General features: G+C 35.7%; 2 protein-coding genes across 3 annotated transcripts in view; one reads left to right on the plus strand and one right to left on the minus strand.

Moving 5' to 3' along the window:
- Positions 1–19,748, plus strand: part of GAL (galanin and GMAP prepropeptide) — a 214,352-nt gene that overhangs the window by 61,731 nt on the left and 132,873 nt on the right. The window lies entirely within an intron of this gene.
- Positions 1–19,748, minus strand: part of CPT1A (carnitine palmitoyltransferase 1A) — a 39,670-nt gene that overhangs the window by 5,526 nt on the left and 14,396 nt on the right. For both annotated transcript variants that reach the window (XM_069857815.1, XM_069857816.1), the window contains exons 2-16: positions 19,340–19,494; positions 18,133–18,272; positions 17,546–17,717; positions 14,228–14,329; positions 13,412–13,549; positions 12,503–12,580; positions 11,721–11,828; positions 10,605–10,692; positions 8,976–9,171; positions 7,961–8,149; positions 6,838–6,943; positions 5,085–5,201; positions 4,230–4,394; positions 2,854–2,988; positions 666–818 (exon numbers count right to left, since the gene is read on the minus strand). In XM_069857815.1, the coding sequence (XP_069713916.1) occupies positions 666–818; positions 2,854–2,988; positions 4,230–4,394; positions 5,085–5,201; positions 6,838–6,943; positions 7,961–8,149; positions 8,976–9,171; positions 10,605–10,692; positions 11,721–11,828; positions 12,503–12,580; positions 13,412–13,549; positions 14,228–14,329; positions 17,546–17,717; positions 18,133–18,272; positions 19,340–19,480 (2,028 nt within the window). In that variant the 5' untranslated portion in view covers positions 19,481–19,494. The remainder of the gene's footprint in view (positions 1–665; positions 819–2,853; positions 2,989–4,229; positions 4,395–5,084; positions 5,202–6,837; positions 6,944–7,960; positions 8,150–8,975; positions 9,172–10,604; positions 10,693–11,720; positions 11,829–12,502; positions 12,581–13,411; positions 13,550–14,227; positions 14,330–17,545; positions 17,718–18,132; positions 18,273–19,339; positions 19,495–19,748) is intronic.

The raw sequence follows: 19,748 nt of genomic DNA on the forward strand, positions 1-19,748 counted from the left end.
ACAGCAAAATACTACATGAAGTTAGAAGTTTGTAAAGTCTCTAACAAGACATCTGCAGAAGCTGTAGAAAGCCATTTTGTTCTTGATTTTGCCACCATGGACATTTAAGAGGGCAAGCAGACAAACGTGAGTAGCTTAATTTGGAGGTAAGCTGGAACACATTTTTTATTAATCAGAAAACATGAACAAGTGCAATATAATTACTTTTATGAAACCCAACCTTAAAATCTAGTTTAAGTAATAAAGCATTTTCCAGAAAAATAAACAGTCACATTAATGCACGTATTAAAAACAAATAAATTGCAATATACAGCTCCTTTAGCTCACAGTAACTTGAAAGAATGTTCATTTGAACCTTGACAAAAATCATTTTCTTGAGAAAAAACACACAGTCACTGTTGTACAGCCTTGAAAATATGTAAAAACTACAAGTAACCAATATTATTATTTTGGTAATCTTTCTTGCAATCCTTAATAACATGTATTATCCTAAAAAGTTCACGGAAAGCTCTACTATAACTTTTAATCAATGAGCAGATGTCACTAACTAAACTCTTACCTTTTTTCTCAGGAAAATCAGAGTTCTACAAGTATGTAGCAGATACCACAAAACACTAAGTAAACAAGGCATTATTTACTCAAATAATTACCAATAAGTCACATACTTCCTTAAGGAAAGGAGAATCTACAGCAAGGTACTTGGACACAACGTAAAGGCAGAACAGATGGCGGTCAATGCCAGCACCGGTCATGGCGAGACGATACAAGAGCTGATGTTTAGCAGCAGCAAGTCGAAAGAGCTTAAGCTTATTTTCATTCTAATAATGAAAAACAAGATGAAGAAAAATAAGGTAAGTGAACCAGGTTGACAATGGAGGTGCAGAAACTAAGTTACAGTAGTGAATCTCAAGCCTAGAGCACTTACTAGTATCCTCTCGCTTTTCAATCTCATGTACTCAATTTCAGATACTATGAAGTGTCAACAATTATCTACTGTAAATAGTGCTTAATGAAAACAAGTTATTATTTTAAGTGTGATCTAAACCCAGAACCAAACATGATTACAACCCACATTTACTACATTTTTGTAAATTTAGTTTCTAGAGACACTGGTCTTCAAGATCAAAAGAGCAAATTTCAACACGAGTTTAGAAAAGCTGGAACTGCGACAGCCGTTTTAGAAGGCAAACTGACAACACTTGAAGGCATTGGAGTCTATGAAAGCTGGCCATTTTTTAAAAGCCTTCTCTTAAGAGCTCAGGAGCAGGTAATCTTAAAGTGTCAGAAGTCAAGCAAGCAGGGCAGAATGCCTACTTGGCTAAGAAGGGATCTTCATCTAGCACTTAGGAAGAAAAAGAAAGGGCATGGACACTGGATGCAATGACAAACAACACTGAAGAGCTTAACAGAGATGCTGTTTGTCACTGTAGGGAAAAAATTTGTACAGCCAAAGCTCAATTAGAGTTTGAGCTAGCCAGTACAGTGAAGGGTAACAAAAAGAGCTCTTCACAAACAGGGATGTAAACAAAGCAGAGATGTTTAATGCCTTCTTCACTTGTCTTCAACAACAATGAATGGCCCTGGGACCCTTGAAGCTGTGTGTTGAACAACTGTGACTGGGGAGATGATGAACTCCCAGTCAACTCCGATCTTATTCAAGACTTGCTGCTCCAGCTGGAAGCACGTAAGTCTATGGGACCTGTTGGGATTCATCTGAGGGTACCCACAGAGCTGGCCAGTGCCATCTGGGACCTCTCTCCATTATTTTGCAATGATCTTGGAAATCTGGAGAGGTTCTAGTCAATTGTAAGCTCACAATGAAAGAAGGCAGACACTAGTAATTAAGGTCTATCAGTCTCAATTCAGTGCCTGGTAAAATCACGGAGATGGGTATTCTAGAAGTTATTAAAAAACAGCCGATAGACAATGCAGTCATTGGTCACAGTCCATGTGTCAAAAGCCAAACCAACCCAATTTGTTTTTAAGATAAGGTTACCCATCTAGTTGATCAAGGGTAACCAGTACACGTGAGGTTTGTTTGGATTTTAATAAGGATTTTTGTAACTGTCTCTCACAGTATCCTTCTAAACAAAGTGTCCAGCATACAGCTAAACAAGTCCATAATCGTTTAAAGTATAGGAGTATATAGCAACCTGTCACTGATCTCCAAGATCACTGCATTTCACACCACTTATTTGGAACACAGCGAGAAGCCTATTTACCTACAGCAAGAGAAAATAATAAATCACTTGTCAACTACATCTGTGAAAACTGTGACTAGCAGTGGATTAAAGAACAGAGAGCCCTCAAGGAGACTGTCCACCACCTTTCCATTTTGACAGCAAATATTTTAACCAGTATTGTCCAAAGTTTTCCAAATCAAGAAATTCTCCCCTAGACCATGCTTCCTTTGGTTTACTAATCAGAATCTCACAAGAGAGATAACAAAGCTCAGTGAAATCAACATAATAAGAGCAAGTAATTTCCTGTGAATAACACTTGCTTTCCTTTCAGAAAGAAAAGCCCAACTGCTATCAGATTACTTGTTTGACAAACCTATGTTTGAGTTTTACAAGTCAAAAATTTCACAAGTTATCTCATGGTTCCTGAATTTCAGAAAACTAAGAAATGGCATACTTTGCTAAATTACTACCATTCTCTTTCAATACAGTCTTGAACTTCTGATATATTGACAAAAATGTGGACAATTACCTTATGTTGCATTCCCTTTCTAAAAAAAACCAAAAGCATCACTAAGTGTTAAAAGCTATTTGTGAACTTATACAGATATCTTATATAGTGATAACTCATGTGCCTTTTGGGTTGTATAAGGCAACAACATTGTGAACTTACACTTTCTGTTGGGTCTTCCATAGCTCGAACAAAGTTACATGATTCAACAGTACAGGAACGAACAGTTTCGGTCCTGCCTTCTCTGAACAAGCGTGTCATAGAGGCTTCGTATGTTAAAGAAAATTTTCCCATGTCCTTAAAAAAGGAAAAATAAGAACTTAAAGGTTTAGCCAGACTTAGCTCCTCTTTCTTAATCAACAGTTCAAGGTAAGCACAGAGCATATGAATCACTCCACCAATTACACTTAATTTTAAGTTTTTTGTAGCCCACCCTTACCAGTCTTACCTAAAGACAACAGAGGCAAAAGTAAGATTAGTAGCAGGATTTGATAAATGCAAACAGAACTACTAAACTAGTAAGGACTGCCCTCTGTGCTTTATGTTCGGTCTTCTTCAGTTTATAACAGAAGCTGATTTTAAATGCTATCAAAATCTTATTTGAAAGTTCAGTGGTTTTGTAATTAACACAGCTGTGGTAAAGTAATCAAGAAAATTATGACATCCTTTAAATTTTAACTGAAAATACTTTCAATAGCATGGATATGCATGCCAGTGCAGGGGTTTTCAATAATGTGAGAAAGTGGTTTCTGTACTTCCTATAGATGTGCACAACCTACAGATTAAAACCTGCCAAATGATAGAAGTTTATCTAACATGTTGGAAATTATACCTAGCTAAAACATACATCAGAACAGATCTTGAAAGTCTATTTGTGTTTAGATTAAGAGGATGGGTGTTGAAAGTAAAAGAAGCCGGTGGGTAATCAAACTATATGCCATGTAGCTACCTTAAGTCTAAAACAACTAAAGTGGTAATAGAAGCCAGGAAATCTGGATGACTTGAAAAAACACCCGGAGGGGGAAAAAAAAGTTAAAAAAACAAAAAAAGGTTTCTCAACAGTGACAATAGAAAGCAAAATGGAAAACAGGCATGTTACTACACTGGTGTTTTCTGAAAGCACATCATAGAAACGTGAACTAACATAAGAAAACAGGCAGGCATTTCTGTTAATCCTGTTAGTGAGTGTCCATGACTACTGAATTAAGGGTTACTCCAAGCTAAAAGGTAAGTGTAACCTCATTTTGACTGTAACCACATATACTAGAAGTTTCATATCTACTTTCAAGTCCAAAAAGGCTTGGGATAGACCAACCACGTAGAAGAGAGAGAAATTTGTGAGTGTCAATATGCCAACATTTGGACAATTAATCTCAAGCTAGTAATCTGCTAAAAGTTTGTAACAATTTCCATAGAATGCCTTTATTAACCTTGAACAAGCAGTGCAAGTAGTTTACCCAGTCACGTGTCTTAATTACAAACATGCTATACCCAATTTTATGAGATTCTATAGGCCGTAAATGGTCTGTTCTCCTTACCCGATAGTGAGCAAGCTGCAGGGCAAGTTGCACAAAGGCATCAGGGCTGGTTTTTGCTTTCTTTATTAGTCCCTTCCCAAAAGCATCAAAAAAAAAAGAACTGAAGTCCACATCATCTGCTAGAGCTACAGCAGTGCTCAGAGATCTCTCAATCACTTCTTCACACTAAAACAAATAGATAAATATCTATATATACATATGTGCATATGCATACGTTTGATGGCATTTGAAACAACTGCTGAAAAAGCATAAGTATTTTTAATCACTAAATAAGAAAAATGTTGCCTTTATGCATGATAGGAACACCATCATCTAAATAGTCTCCCTTTGTAGAAAGGGGAGAACCTACTTTTGCCAGAAAGTTAACATTCAAAAAGCTAATATAAGTTTTAAGCCTATACACACCTGGAATCCAAAAATTAGACTTTAAAAAGCCACCAGCATTAAGACTGTTCAGATCACTGGAACACATGAGACTAGCCCACTGGAACAGAACGGCAATAATTGTGTGGCTTCCACTCTGCCTATGTGCTTAATTAAACACATCACCAACCATTAACTTTTTATTCAAAATTAAAATCCAAACAGGTGATGGTAGCTTGTCTTGAAATCTGGCAAAAAAATCCAACCTTATTAGACATATATACAGAATCTGAAACACACACAAACCTTGGTCAGGAATAAAAAGAGCGACATTTAAACCTCCAGATAGCTTTAAGTAAACTCAGTAATACCCACACACGAAACATGCTTAAGAATTTAAGGCTTATAGGATTATCAGTAATTACTTCAATGATTCGACTATTCAGGAAAAGAGGAGCTTCTTACTTCAACTGCTAGCTGTTCTGTACTTACGTCTTCTGGAATTTCCCACTGTAGTTTTGTAGGAATAGGAATATTTTGATTGGTATCTCCCTTGCAATGCCCATCTTCTGAATAGCCCAGTTCAAGGTACTCGGTTGCCATTACATTCTGAAAAGAATCATATTTTTTTAGAATTGCAACACATTACGTATTACTGTGAAATTAGGATTTCATTGTGAAATCAATATAATTCCCCTTCGGTACATAGTAAAATACAATACATAATCCATTTCCAAACGCTGAAGACATCTGCAAGAGAAACTTTGTTTTACCTCTTATTTTAAGGCATTTTTACTTGTGTTCCCAGTGGGAAGAAAACCAGATATGCATAAACGTCTATTCAACTACACTCATGCATTTTGTTAGATGCTACTAAATTATCAAAATTCAGTTTCAGTTATAAACACATCTCAAATTTACAAGCAGTAAGAAAAAAGAGGTAGTCTTAGATTTCACCAACTTTGTTCAATTTAGGCTCTAGAGAATTTCAAGCTTTTCTGTCAAAACTTGTTCATCAAAACACAGTTTAATTCAGAGTAAATGCATATCCCTGCAAGAACTACGTAATTTTCAAGACTTGCATGCCACTTAGTATTTTGGTTCTATATATGCACTTTTGAGCAGGAAAGAAGAATGTTTCTGAAGATGAACAATACAACTTGAACAACAGACATTTCAAACAACATCCTAAATGTAAAAAAACAAACCTCAAAGCAAAACAAAATAACCAACTCCTCAAACTCAGAATTATCAATAGATTTGAATCTGCTCAAAATAGAAAAAGCTTGACAGAAATCTATTGCATATTCTACCTATATATTTCTAGTCTCTTCTTTTAATTTAATTTTGTTACTTAGTAGTCAGAACATGCCAAATACAAAATAAAGCTACAAAGAGCTAACAACAGATACCTTTTTAGGAAATAATATCCCCCTTAGTTTATTTTAGTCATCTTAGTTCTTAGCAGAAAATGAATAACTAATAGCAAGTATACAGATATGAACTAAAGCATAAAACATCATCCATTAAAAGAAAAACTAACTCTTTTCCATCAAGCTAGTCCAAACCACACTGTCACATCAATCTCTAACCAGTTTGGCCTTCTTTCTTCCCTGGCTAGAAAACTGCATCAAGGATTTTTTTGTTCTTACATATATGAAAACATTCATGTAATAAATTTAGGAAATTACTTGGGGCACCAGTCAATCCTGAGATCCACTTAAAAAACTAAGCTCATGATGACAAAAAGTGCATTTATTCCATTCATTGCCAGTAAACACAAGAGATGATTTAAACAGCGTATCAGTCTGCAGCTCATCAAACAATAGTCTAGAGGAAGAGTTAAACTCTGCACCATTTCTTAAAATTCTGAAAGTAAGTGCGTGATTTTTATAGCACAAGAAAGCTTAAGTGCTTCAGGAGCATGTTTATACACAAAATATAATGCCATATCAAAGAGGCAACAATCTACTGATTTAAAAAATTTTAGATGGGGAGCCGTATCACTTTTCTTTGAAGACATCTATGCTCATTAAAATATAATAAAGACCTTTAATTTAAAGGACAGCAACCTTTTCTGTTTTTATTTTTCTTTTTAAATTCTACAGGTGCTGTAGACATAGGTCCATAATCATTCATAAGCAATGTGAGTGCAAGGGATTGAAAGTAACTGCTGATCTTCAAGAACGCTGCACAGACCACATCACATTATCTCCTGCAATAACCTTTTGTACAAAACACCTACCTCCCACAGGTGTCCAACAATAGGAGCATCTGCCCAAGAGTGCTCTGCATTCAGACCCATTCTGCCATTTTTGAATACTATAAGAGTGAACGTTTTATCAAACCACCTACAAAACAAATAAAGAATTCCTTCAGATTTTGTATATTTCAAAAGCATTTTTATACTGTAACTCTCTCAAAAATTCACATTCAAATGGACTAGTTCTTAGCTTTTTTTTTAATAATAGTTTATCTAAATAGACATAAATTTGAACCTCAAAGTTCAACAGGGCCTACTGCAAGGTCCTGCACCTGGGTCCAGATAATTCCCAGTACCAAGACTGTGGGCTGAATGGATTAAGCAACCCTGCAGAGAAGGACTTAAGGTACTGGTGAATGAAAAATTGGACTAAGTTGACAATGTGTGCTTCCAGCCAAGAAATCCAATCACATCCAGGGCTGCATAAGAAGTAGTGTGGCTGTCAATTTGAGGGGAGGCGATTCTTACCTTCTCTACTCTGCTCTTGTGAGAACCCACATGGGAGTATTGCATCCAGCTCTGGGTTTCCCAGTACAAGATAAACATGGGCCTGTTAGAACAGGTTCAGGGGAGGGCCATGAAAATCGCTGGAACACCTCTCCCACAAGGAAAAGCTGAGTTTGGGTTCTTATTTCTCAATAAGAGAAGGCTTTGAGACACCTTCTTGTGGTCTTTCAGTACATAAAGAGGGTTTATAAGAAAGACAGAAAAGACTTTTTACCATGGCCTATAGTGACAGGACAAGGGGCAATGGTTATAAACTGAAAGAAGATACATTTATATGCATCATGAGCGAGGAATTTGTTTTACACTGAGTAGTGAGATATTGGAACAGGTTGTCCAGAGAAGCTGTGGACACCCCATCATTGGAAGTGTTCAAAGTCAGGCGGGAAAGGGTTTTGAGCCATCTGATGTAGTGAAACATGACCCTGCCCACAGTAAGGCAAGTGTATGAGGTGGTATTCGAAGGTCCCTTCCAAGCCAAATCATTCTGTGATTCTATGAAATTTATCATCTTTTAAGTCACTAATTCATATGTATTAGCTGTGTGAACTAGTGAAATTCTGAAAGAGAGAAGACATTTTCCACAGAGTCAATACTGTACCTGTCGTAACATTTGCCATGTATTAAGGATTTTGCATATGCATCCAGTGACTTCACAGGATCTTCTTTCCTGTAACCTTGCTCAACGTCATCCAATGTCACAAAAAACGCTGCTTTTTCAACAGCATCCAAGGACTGTTTATTCTTTCCACGGCTAAAATAAGCCTGTCGAGCTTTAGCCCATGGTACTCTGCAAAAATAATTTGTTTTATAACCAGACTACATGAATTTGCCAATGTTTTATCACATTTATGATCACTAAGACATTCCTCTTACTTTTAACAAATTTGAAGCAATTACTTCTGTTGTACTTAAAACTATACCAGCAGAGAAAAGTTCTGAAAATACACGTACAATGTGATCCTAGGAAACAATTCAACATACCATACATACGCAAAGCTTAATCCTCAGAAACTAAACATTTCTGCAGCATGCAAATGAATGGCATAGATCAGCTACATTTATAACTGAATAAAAGAAAAAATATTTACTATATGGAAGAAAAAAGTAGTAGTAATAATGAAAACAATCAGTAGATGCTAATTTCTGTTGTAGTAACACTTAAGTCTACAAGTCTGGCCAATTGTTAATAAGAAGTCCCATGGTAAATACTTGAAACAGATCTGAAGCTAAGGAAGTCCTGAACAATATAATTTCTGTACGATTGCATCATATTTATTTTATAAATCTATGTGGCTTTCCCAAGAAAAAATGCATTTGTCTTCTAAAGCAGAAAGTGAGAGAAGGGAATGACTCCTACTATGAAATCCACACTGAAATCCACAATGCTCTCTTCCCCCTTGTCCAGAAACAACTAGAGAGATCGAACCAATTTAATTGAATGCAATGATCTTGTACCTAGAACCAACCAAGTACATACTGCTTTATTTTGTAGGTGCAAGTCATGAATATGGAGTAAGTTACTGAATTCATGTTTCCAATATTCAAGTAGTATAACATAAAATTATTTCTAAATTTTAGAATTAATTTGAAAAAAAACCTAATAACCACCATACCTATCTCCCGCAGTAAGAGCTGCTAGTTTCTCTTCACCAGCCTGAGGCTCTGAATCATCATCAAGAATTCTTTGCATCTGCTGCTCAATTTCCCGAGGTTTTAACAGTCTACCATCATGGTACAGCCATACTTTGAAGTAACGGCCCTTATGATACACAACAATGTGTTTGCTGTCTTTCACGTGCTGAAGAGTATCTAGAATTGCAATCACTTATGTGAAAAACAAAGCTGAAGTCTCAGAAAATTAATGCAACAGTTCTATGCTAATCAAATGCCTGCATACCAGTTAGCAACACCTTATTTTTAAAAAAAGTAATAGCGTGGAATAAAATGCTCCCTGGTGTTATCTCAGCACAGAGATACCTGCATGAAAGCCAAATACCTGGATTTTATAACCATTTGCATACACAGCAACAACAGATTCAACACTTGAGGCCAACATTAAGCAATTAAATCTCTATTTCTGTATCTGAAAAGTGATTGCTACTATTGTATTCTGATTAAGCAGTCAGCAAAAGAACATGCTAGGCATGTCTGAGGAAAGCTACTTCTAAGTCAGCTGTATTCAAGTGCTAGACAACTCACAGTACAAACCAGTCTCAAGATCTTTGATGATGTATTAACCATAACAAAACTGTGATCTTTCTATGCTGAGATACCATAATAAACTATCTAAAGGTTTGCCATTCACTAAACTGAAACACTTTTATGTCTAATGAATGCATACAATGAAAGAATATGTACACTTACAGTGAGAAAGTGTATATGAACTGTCACTTACAGGTATAACTAATTTTTTTTGACTGAGCCAACACGATTGCTTGTGATCATGAAAACACATCCTTGGTTGCCCGCAATAAGCAGAATTTGCAGGAACAAACTCGGGTGAAAATGATGCTACTATCAGTCAACAGGTATGCTCCTTTATTCAACATTAAATCTGAAAACTTAGTTACTCGTAGCTTAGGATTATCAGACCATTGCCGGGAGTTAGGGCAGGGCAGGAAGTAACAAAACCCAGGATGTACATTTTCTTAACGTGTTAGAGAAAGTTTTAGACATAGTCTTTACTACAGGCAATTCCACTTAGCTGATGTCTTTAGTAACAGTGGTGTTGAAAACCTTGCCTGGACTAATATTGTACCTGCCTACAAAACAGGTTAACAACTAGCATTAAACATATGTTCATACTGAGAACACATTGGGATGTTTTGCATATCATAAGCTGAAAGGAAAAAGGGAAAGCCAAGCAAGCAAAAGATTTTTAAAAGGTTGAGATAACTGAACACAACTTTTACAATGATAAAAACATGGATATCAAAGGATCCTGAAAGAGTAGTACAGGAAAAAGTAAAGGTTATTTCTAGATTAAAAACACAGGGCAGACAGTCTCGAGGTCAGCTTTTAATTTAAGTAAAGGAAGAGAAAAAACACTGAATAAGTTTCAAAGTCAATAAAGAACGAAAAACACCTACACACTCGCCAGCAATTCATTACTTCCTGAATATCAGGAGATAATATTTGTGTGTCCTTATGTCTCTTAGATCCTAACTTGGAGAAACTGGATTTTAGCAAAAAATACCTGAATTCCATTAAAATATTTATTCTCCTTGGCTGGCCCTACTTACCCGATTCCTCTCCTGGGATACGAGAGGTATTAAACATCCGTTCCCACTGAGCTGAGCAGAGTGGAACAGTAGATCCCATAAGAAGAATCTGTGCCGCAAATGTACATAAAAATGTGATTTTGCATATACAATTAACAAATTACAAAGGAAATTAAACTAGAATCTGGTTAAAGACAAGCTGTAGAACAGTAAGAATTATAATCAATTCAGGTGGAGTTTTTTTTCCCCCTATTCTTTGTCTTTTCTTGAATTACATGTGGAAGGTTCCACTGACATTCCAATAGCTGTGTTTTTTTCCCCTTGTACTAAAACCCACCCTTCAGGAGGAATAAATGAAGCTAGTTAGCATCTGAAATCCAAAGAGCTCTCAATGGCAGGTCAGTGGTCAGTTGCAAAACTTGCACATGTGTAAGTTACTTAACCCTTTAATTTCCTCTTTTAAAGCTCTTTCTGGCTGTGTAGGAAGGAACAAAAGTTCACATTCCTCAGATTTGTAGTTACGTACAACTAATCACATCCCTGCCACGACCTTCAACAAAACTACTATTGTTTCCACAATATTTGTTCACTAAAACACACAGCTACTGGACAGAACAGAAATTCAGAACAGGATTCACTTTATTTGTCTTTACTACCTAGAAATCAGCGTAGCATAGGATTTTATCATTATCTATACTGCCACAGGCCCACTCCTGGCCTCAAGGTCCAGTCTTTGTCCCAACAACCCCCTTGCACTCACACTACAGGATACCACAGACTTTTTAAACTTCAGTGGCTCATAAGTACCATTACATGCTTAGCATATACCAATAAAATCTGTTATATGGAATATTTAACATATGCAGGTACAAGCCTCTATTTGTCTTTTGGGCAAATACATACGCTAATATCAAATAATGCAACTTGTTGGTGTAATAGAATCCTGTATTTTTGATAGTAGTTTCTGCCCACATTCAATTCAAGTCATAACGAAGTTATTGGGGACCATAAACTTAGTTGTGTCTTACATGTAGTTCTGACAATAAGACATTCCTCTCATGCTAAAAACTGATTAACTCCTTACAGATTGTGCTGGAAAAAAAATAGATGAAAAGCCATTTAAACTGATTTACATACTGGCTTGATTTCTTGTCTGTCCAGTTTTTTCCGATAGAGCAGGATGGCATGGATAACATTGCCAGCTCTAGCTGCCTGCAGTGTTGTGGGAGATAAATAAAGGAAGTCCTGTAAAGTACATAAGAATCATAAATCAATTATTACCAGACCGCAGGTTTTAAAAAAATACTGATAGCACTTCCCATCCATACTCCTGAAGTTTATTCTGGTCAGTATAAAAAAAGGCTTTTAAACATATCAGGTGCACTAATGCAGTGAGTTGATGACTTAAATATCGTAAGTTCTTCAACAGTCACAATCTCCTTAAGCAGTATCAGTCCTAAAATATACCGGATAGCTGTTTCATCATTCCAGTAAAAAAGACAATGCTACTTAAAACTCAAATCCAAGACAACCATATTTCCTCTTTTTGCTTTCAATTAATGATTCTTTTACATTTTAATTCCCACACAGACATATCTGAATATCAGCACACACCTTGTAGAATTGTGCTCCCCATGAAGTTTTACACGGAGCTTTTGAAAAACTGCTTGTTGCAGTAAGCACCAAACTGTGTAAGTCATTACTGCCTGAGTTTGCCTAGGAGGTAAATGCGCTATATTTATTAAAATAGTACTGTACTTTAAGACATTGGCTGTAGATTATACTACAAGAAAGAAAAACAACGGTCACATACTCAGTAGCAATCGGTTTCTAAACAGACATATATTACAGAGTAAGACAACTCACAGAAATTTTACAGTGCTTCTTTGAAAGACAAGGTGTTTATAGTATTTACCTACCATTGCAAAATAGTTACTATTAACCATAATTGGTCCACGTCCTCTAAGGTAAATATATTCTTCCCACCAATCACTAACCTGTAGCAGGAAGGAAAACAAAAGCAGTACAATCTCATTAAGTTTGTGTCGTCTTTGTTAATGACTCCACAACATAAAATTCCATATAGAAGCAGGAAGGAAACTGTTAGCATGTCCTTCTAATTAAAAAAAAGACAAACCAAAAAATATTTTGTTAAACTTCAAGGAAAACAAAAAAAAAAAAGGCACGGAAGAGTTGAATGAAATTCATCTGTATCTTTCCGATAAGCTTCTGAAGAAGTCAGCATCTTCAACTAATACTTAAAATGCATATGGTCTCCTGAAGTCTTTGCCCGGACACTATAGCTCAGCTTAGGCTACCGGGTACAGCTAGATAATCTGTTAAGAAGGAATTACGTTACAATTCACACTATGATATTGGTGTTTGTGTTTTCTTTTTGGCAAATGAAAACCTTATTGTTACAATTTGTTATTTCTTCCATATGCTTTAGCTTATTTAATCAATTTAATGAAGTTCCTAAATCACTCTTCTAAATTACCTGGGTAAGCCAGGCCCATGATTAAGTTGCCAAGCTTAACAAGCAAATAAGCAGACCTCAAAAGCAATCGTAACAGCAAAAGCTAAACCACCTTCTCCAGAATAACAAACACAAAATGAGGATTCATTCTCTCCACACTGCATGTTGACCAAAACATACAAATTATTCCTGTGCAAATCAGGTGGTCTCCAATGCAGTTTACCAAAATATTAGGCAGTTTCAAATACCTTCCTGTACATTTAAGATAGAATGAAGGTCAAGCCAAAAAAGGCAACAGGGCAAAAGGTAATGTTGTTATTTGAATGACCGAGCTTCCTATTTATATACTCACATAGTTTGTAGCCCACCAGGATTTTAGCTTCAAATACCACTGAAGCCTTGGTCCCAAATTAAATGCAAAATCTTTGGCAAGACCCTCCATTCTTCTGAACTCTTCATCATCCATAAGTGGCCGAACTGATTCCAGATACTAGAATATCAGAAAAAGAAGCAGCATCACTACAGTACCTAGTGAGTAGCTTCTTGATATTTCTACACAAAACGTTAGACAAAGAACAGTAGACAAAGATTATCCAGACTCAATTCATGAGGTTACCAATACTACGCTGTTTGGAAGAGGGTATACTCTTACTTTACCATCTGCCAGCATTCTACAAAAATTAGATCTTTTTCCAAACATTTGTCAGCAAATCACAAGTGGAAGAGGTTACTTTTCTAATTACACTTCCCACTCAGAAGGGAAAGGCTTCTTCTATATCAGGCAGAAACATTTTTTTAATCTGTAAAGATGAAGCTTTCAGTTTCTGTGACATACTGTCCTATTTGCACATTCTGCTGTAAGGTTTTCTGTCATAAAACATATTTCTATGTTCAAGTTGAGGAAGATAACAAAACTTGTATGTTTAAAAGAGTCCTGGAAATCACACTTTGTTGCTTATATCAGACATTCAATATTAATTACGCCAGCTTCAAACTGTCACTAGTGTCAGTGGTTTGCCATAGCTTTTAATTTCTATGCAGAAATTTTAATCCATTTTAACAGACTAATACCACCACACTATACTTCTATAAGACCTGGCAAAAAAAACCAGAAGGACATCTAAATTTGGACTAAACATTACTGAAGAAAACTAATGTATGTACACACCCTATTGACCGTGTCTTTAACAGCTGGAACTGGCAATCGTGGTAAAGATGTCTGGAAACTGTATAACATGGGTTTACGTCCTGAGAAGAGTTTCACAAGTGCCTGATTAAAAACAAACAAACAAATTACATACCTCAAATTATTAGGTTCAACAAAAGAAAAGTGACAGAGTAATAAAGTATAATGTAACTCAGTTCTTTCCACTGGTAAATTATACCATAATAATTTAGCAAACTATAATATTAATCACTGTCTCACAAATAAAAAGAGGCATTGACATTAACATCCTAAAGGTTAAACGACATGTCAGTGGAAGAGAGAGATGGTCCTTCCTGATTCCCCAGACAGTCTTCTGGCCATTAGGCAATATTGTTGTTTATGAACGACACAGCTTGATCTCAACAGAAAATACAGAACTATTTAGCACTTCTTGCCTTTGTACATTACCCACTGTAAAGATTTAAAAAAAAAAACAAACAAACAAGCCTACCAGTTATATTTTACTACATAACAAATATTGGAAAAATATCCATATTGTGCTTCAAAACAGAAAACATCATCAAGCCTGTCACACAGGAAAGGACTTTAGATCACTATAGCCACCTTTAAAAATAATAATTATGCTTTGAAATCATGCTTTATTTTATTTCGAAAGTTATACATCAATAATAGTACTGATGTTGCAGAAAGCTTCTTCAAGCATGAGTCTATCACAGGTAGTCTACTACATGATTTGAACACATCAAGCTGCACAAGCATGCCAGTGTTATACTCGGTACTTGTGTGACAAAAAAAACAATGAAACAAAAAAAGCCACAGATGACAGTTCCCATTTAGATTTAGGTATTACAGCATCTCCTGCTTTCTATGTGAGACCGAACACAAAAGCAACATTTCTGTCTATGATTACTACACAGTTGTGACACACACTAGGGTGAAAGTATAAACCACGTAACTTTTAGGCTACACATATGAAAGGATTTTGACATTATGACCCTATTTTAGCATGAAAGCAACACCAAGTATTATACCTACAACACAATGGCATCTTTACTGTCAAAAGTCCAATCGTGGCCCAACATACTATACCATGTATTACATATAGGCCAACAGACTAAAGACAGAAGAAAAGACGATGTCATTTCACTACTAAATTCCTAGAACTTCTCCTTTCTATCCCTTATCACCTCAAACTGACAAAACTAAAACGTAGATGTTTTCCTCACTTTCAGTTTCTTTCCTCAGCACACCTAGAGGATATTGTTTCAACCAGCACAAAACTATTAAGAGCTGCAGAGTATTGCCAGCAGCGACCTCTGCATGAGAGAGTTGTCACATGTACATGAATGCACCACAAGCCATCAGTCTCATGAAAACTAGCTGTGCTTTGTGACAAAATAAACTTGAAGTCAGAAAACTTTGCATCAGAAAAATCTAATCCCATACTTTGAGACAATATTATTTCAGAACTCTTTAGCCAAAAAGGCTGAAATTATCTTCAAATACAGAGTATGTGCTCAACTGATAAAACCAGTAAACGCCTTTCACAGTATTTATCTCTAAGTGAACTTGTATTGAATTTATAACTGTTTGAGACTATCAAAGTAATATGAAAGACACATACTTAATATCTGATTTCATATGCAGACACAGCAAATGATCTCATTCTAGCATGTATTGCATCTGTTCACAGATTATTAATTTTTTTTTGCATTTATGTTTAAAAACTGCACCTGATACTTGGATTTTTCCCTTATACTGGTAGAGTAAATTTGACTTTAGAACATTAAATCCATTCATTAAAAGTGCCATCAGACTTCCAACCAGCCTGAAAATCACTTTGTACTGTGACTGAAATCAGAGCTCAGTTTTTTGATCTGTATGACTATTTGAACAGAAGACAGTATATCGATGACAGCATTTTTCATGCTGTTAGTCAGCATGAAAAAACAGCTAAGAAAAACAACACAACAGGAAAACCCCTCCAGAAATTTACACAGTATTGAAGAATAACATAAACTTGGAAAACAAGGTAGTTCATACTCTTTTACTAGAGAAACTAAGGTTCTCTTTTGCTGGGACTAGCTAAAAAAAAAAAAAAAAAAAAAAAAAAGAGTAAGGTATTAAAATAGAGATTTCTATTAAGTATAGATGAGACACTATTTGGCATACACTTTTAGTGATCTGTATTTTAGAACATACAATACGCAACAAAATCCATATGCAATGTGTAACACATTTATAAGATATACACAACAAAGCATGGTAAGTAACATTACAGTTCATACCATTTAAGGTCGATAAGGCAATACTAACAGATTTAAAGTATTTATCTGGTAGGACATGCTAAAAACCCAGACAGCTACAGCTTCAAGCAATTGACAGAAAGCCTTACCATTCAGAGCCTGTACTGTACAAATTCGAGTCATGAGGCCCCTGATACCGCTTCCAGGAGAAAATATAAATTAGAAATGTCATTTGTAACAGATGAACATGAAATTCTCTTTTAGTGTACCATTCTGGATTCCCGTTCTTGAACATATTTCACAATAAATCATTAACACATCAGTAAATTTTTGATGTGGCAAAATTATTGTAGCAGAGCACTCTAAGTTATTTCTACAACAATACTTGCAAAAGTGACTTGACAACTGAGTCCAAGTAACAAAACCATACTTCATCTCTTGAGGCACCTATATGCAAATTTGCTCATTTTATACCTATCACATCCTTCAAGGATCCTTTTCCAAAGCACAACACTAATCAACAGGAGCCAGGTTACTCTTGCCTTATCCTCATGTGAAAACTGCACAATCAGCCACGTACCTCATATGCTTTTTCTCCAACTCATTTTGGAGGCATACCACTAAATCGATCGAAAGGACATTCTGTATTATTTTCTTCAAGCATAAGATTAATTTTAGAATGGATAACTAGAAATCCTAACATTTCAACAAATAATTAGGGTAGTATTTTCCAGGGAGGACAAAATTCTTTGGTGCTGCATCCTAAGCTCTTTAAGCCATACTTGCACAGAGATAACGTATTTAAGTCACACAGTCCTAGGACAACGGCAAATTTAGAAGACACTCTTGAAGTGTTTACTCTTCCTTCTACAAAGCTATCCTTAGTAGTTCAATTATAGTATCAGAAAGATGACAGTTGTACTAATTGTAGAAATATCTACCTAACAGCCTCCCATTCCATGACACAGAAAACGCAAGCAAACAAAACCCCACAACATTTTCTCTTTTAGGGTTTTGAATACAGATCAGATAGAAATTGAGAAGCAACAGAAAGGCAATATTATATCCTTACCATCCAAAACTTCGTGCCTGCAGAAAGTTTGCCATGTTCAGCGAACATCCAACCATGATAGGAAAGCAGCATTTTTAGAGAGTAGCGCATTGTGACAATAAGGGCAACCCAAAGCCCTGTGCCAAAAAGTATTCCACTCACGACGTTCTGTGTTTGGTTTGACATATACCCACTATTTAAAAAAAAAAAAAAAGAAAAAGAAAGCCAGTCTGCGCCAGTTAATGTCAGTTTAACTTCTACAGAGAACCTAATACTGCAAACTTAAGTCTAATGGTACTACAGGCAGGCACTATACAAGCTTGATTCCTCTTTAGCCCCTTTTCTCATACTCCTTTCCAAACACCCTCTCATACAAGATCAAAGGCCACAGAAGCTGACAATGTGCTTCCGAAATACTCAGAAAACAACATAGCAGTTAGGTTGTTAAGCCAGTATTATTTCATACCCTCACACAACTGCTTACTTGGCTTACTCCATCACAAACAGCATATTCAAAACCCGATACACTTTAAAAGGATTAGCTTTAAGTGTAGCTATAAATAAAATCAACTGCCTTCAAAGGAACAGTAACTTTTCAGTCTACTTACGTTGTATCAAGTGTTCGGTTGATTTTAGCTATTATTCCTAAAGAAGGATCAATTTTGGCATACATTGTTGACATCACACCCACAACTACAATAAGCCAGCTAGATGGGCTAGCAGGATAAACGCCAGTGATAATTCCATTCTGGAAAGAAAAGCCTTCACATAATTTTTTCATACCAAAGTGGTTGACTTCATATTACCATGGAAAGAAACAAAAAAAAATCAACACATTTAAGTAATTTAGTTTTAAATAAAAAGGGAAGATGAACATTTTTACATATGTGTAACCCAGGAGCAGGGAATGGATTTAGTTAACAGAAAATCGTCACAATGATGATGAACGAAAAGAACTTTTAAGTTCTTTTGCAAAAAAGACTGATCCTCCTGCATGTTTTAGTAAAGACACTTAAATTAGCAAACAACTTTGGAACAAATTATACTTCAATAGCTCCTACCTACACTGAGCTAGGCCTCTCTAAATGAGCAAGTGGTAAAAATGTTCTACTGAAGAAGACCAAAAACCAAAATAATTTCTTTTATATAATTTAAACAGTCCTTTCTCATAGCTTTCTGACAAGATTTTAAGACTATTTCAGATAGGCTGTAGCTTATCTAGTTTGCCACTAACAAAAAAGAAATATTTACAATTTATGATTCCAAGAAAGAAACAAATTCACAACAACCCATATCAAATACCTCATCAGATATACTACTATTTAGCATGACTTGTACAACACAGATGTTCAGGTAACTTTTTGAAAACAGCAAACAAACATTCTCCTTAATTAGAAAATTTAATTTTGGCAAAGAATACATAAAATCAAGAGTGTAGTGTTGTACCTCTAAGTGATAGGACACTAAAGACATGACAGCTAGTTGTATTTCTGGTTCACTCTAAAAGATTACCTAATTCCATGATGTATTATGAATATAATTAAATAAACTAAAGCTGCTGCTGATTTTTACACCCGTTTAATCTTGCTTCCATAGAATAAATAAAAAATGTACCCTTTCAGTCTTTACAACATCACTCAGTGCTGCCTTCCTCAGTATCCCTAGTCTTAACTGAAACTCGCACAAGCCTTTTACAGTAAGGAACTTCATTTACCATAAAGGCAAAAAATTAAGTATTGCCTAAATAAAAATTCAGTGAATCTACAAAACATAAAATAACCCTCAAGTCTGGAGGACTTGATTAACTTAAAATACCTTGAATCTGATGAACTTTTTCTTCCATGAATGGATACCAGATAGATAAATTTGTTTGAGTGCCTCATGGCTCATTCGCAGGTCAATCCCATCTGGAGTTACCGTAAATTGAAAAGCAACTGCTTGATGAGCTTCTGCCATTTTGAGAGAGAGATCTGTCAAAAAGCAAAGTTAAAAAATTATTTATTTTTTGTCCAATGTAATTAGGACCTAGTCCACTTTTAATGAGATATCTTCTACAGAGTAACTTGAGAAATATTTCTGGACTATGCCATATTTACATACAGTTCTTATGTTTTCCTCACAGGCTATGCTTGCACTTCAGTAAGGTACATCTTCTAACTGCAACAGGTGAAAACAGAAGCAAAATGCTCTCATGTAACCCAGGCCTTCGGGCAGGATTGCAGCA

The sequence above is a fragment of the Phaenicophaeus curvirostris genome, chromosome 5 (assembly GCF_032191515.1).
Source record: "Phaenicophaeus curvirostris isolate KB17595 chromosome 5, BPBGC_Pcur_1.0, whole genome shotgun sequence".
Classification (NCBI taxonomy): domain Eukaryota; kingdom Metazoa; phylum Chordata; class Aves; order Cuculiformes; family Cuculidae; genus Phaenicophaeus; species Phaenicophaeus curvirostris.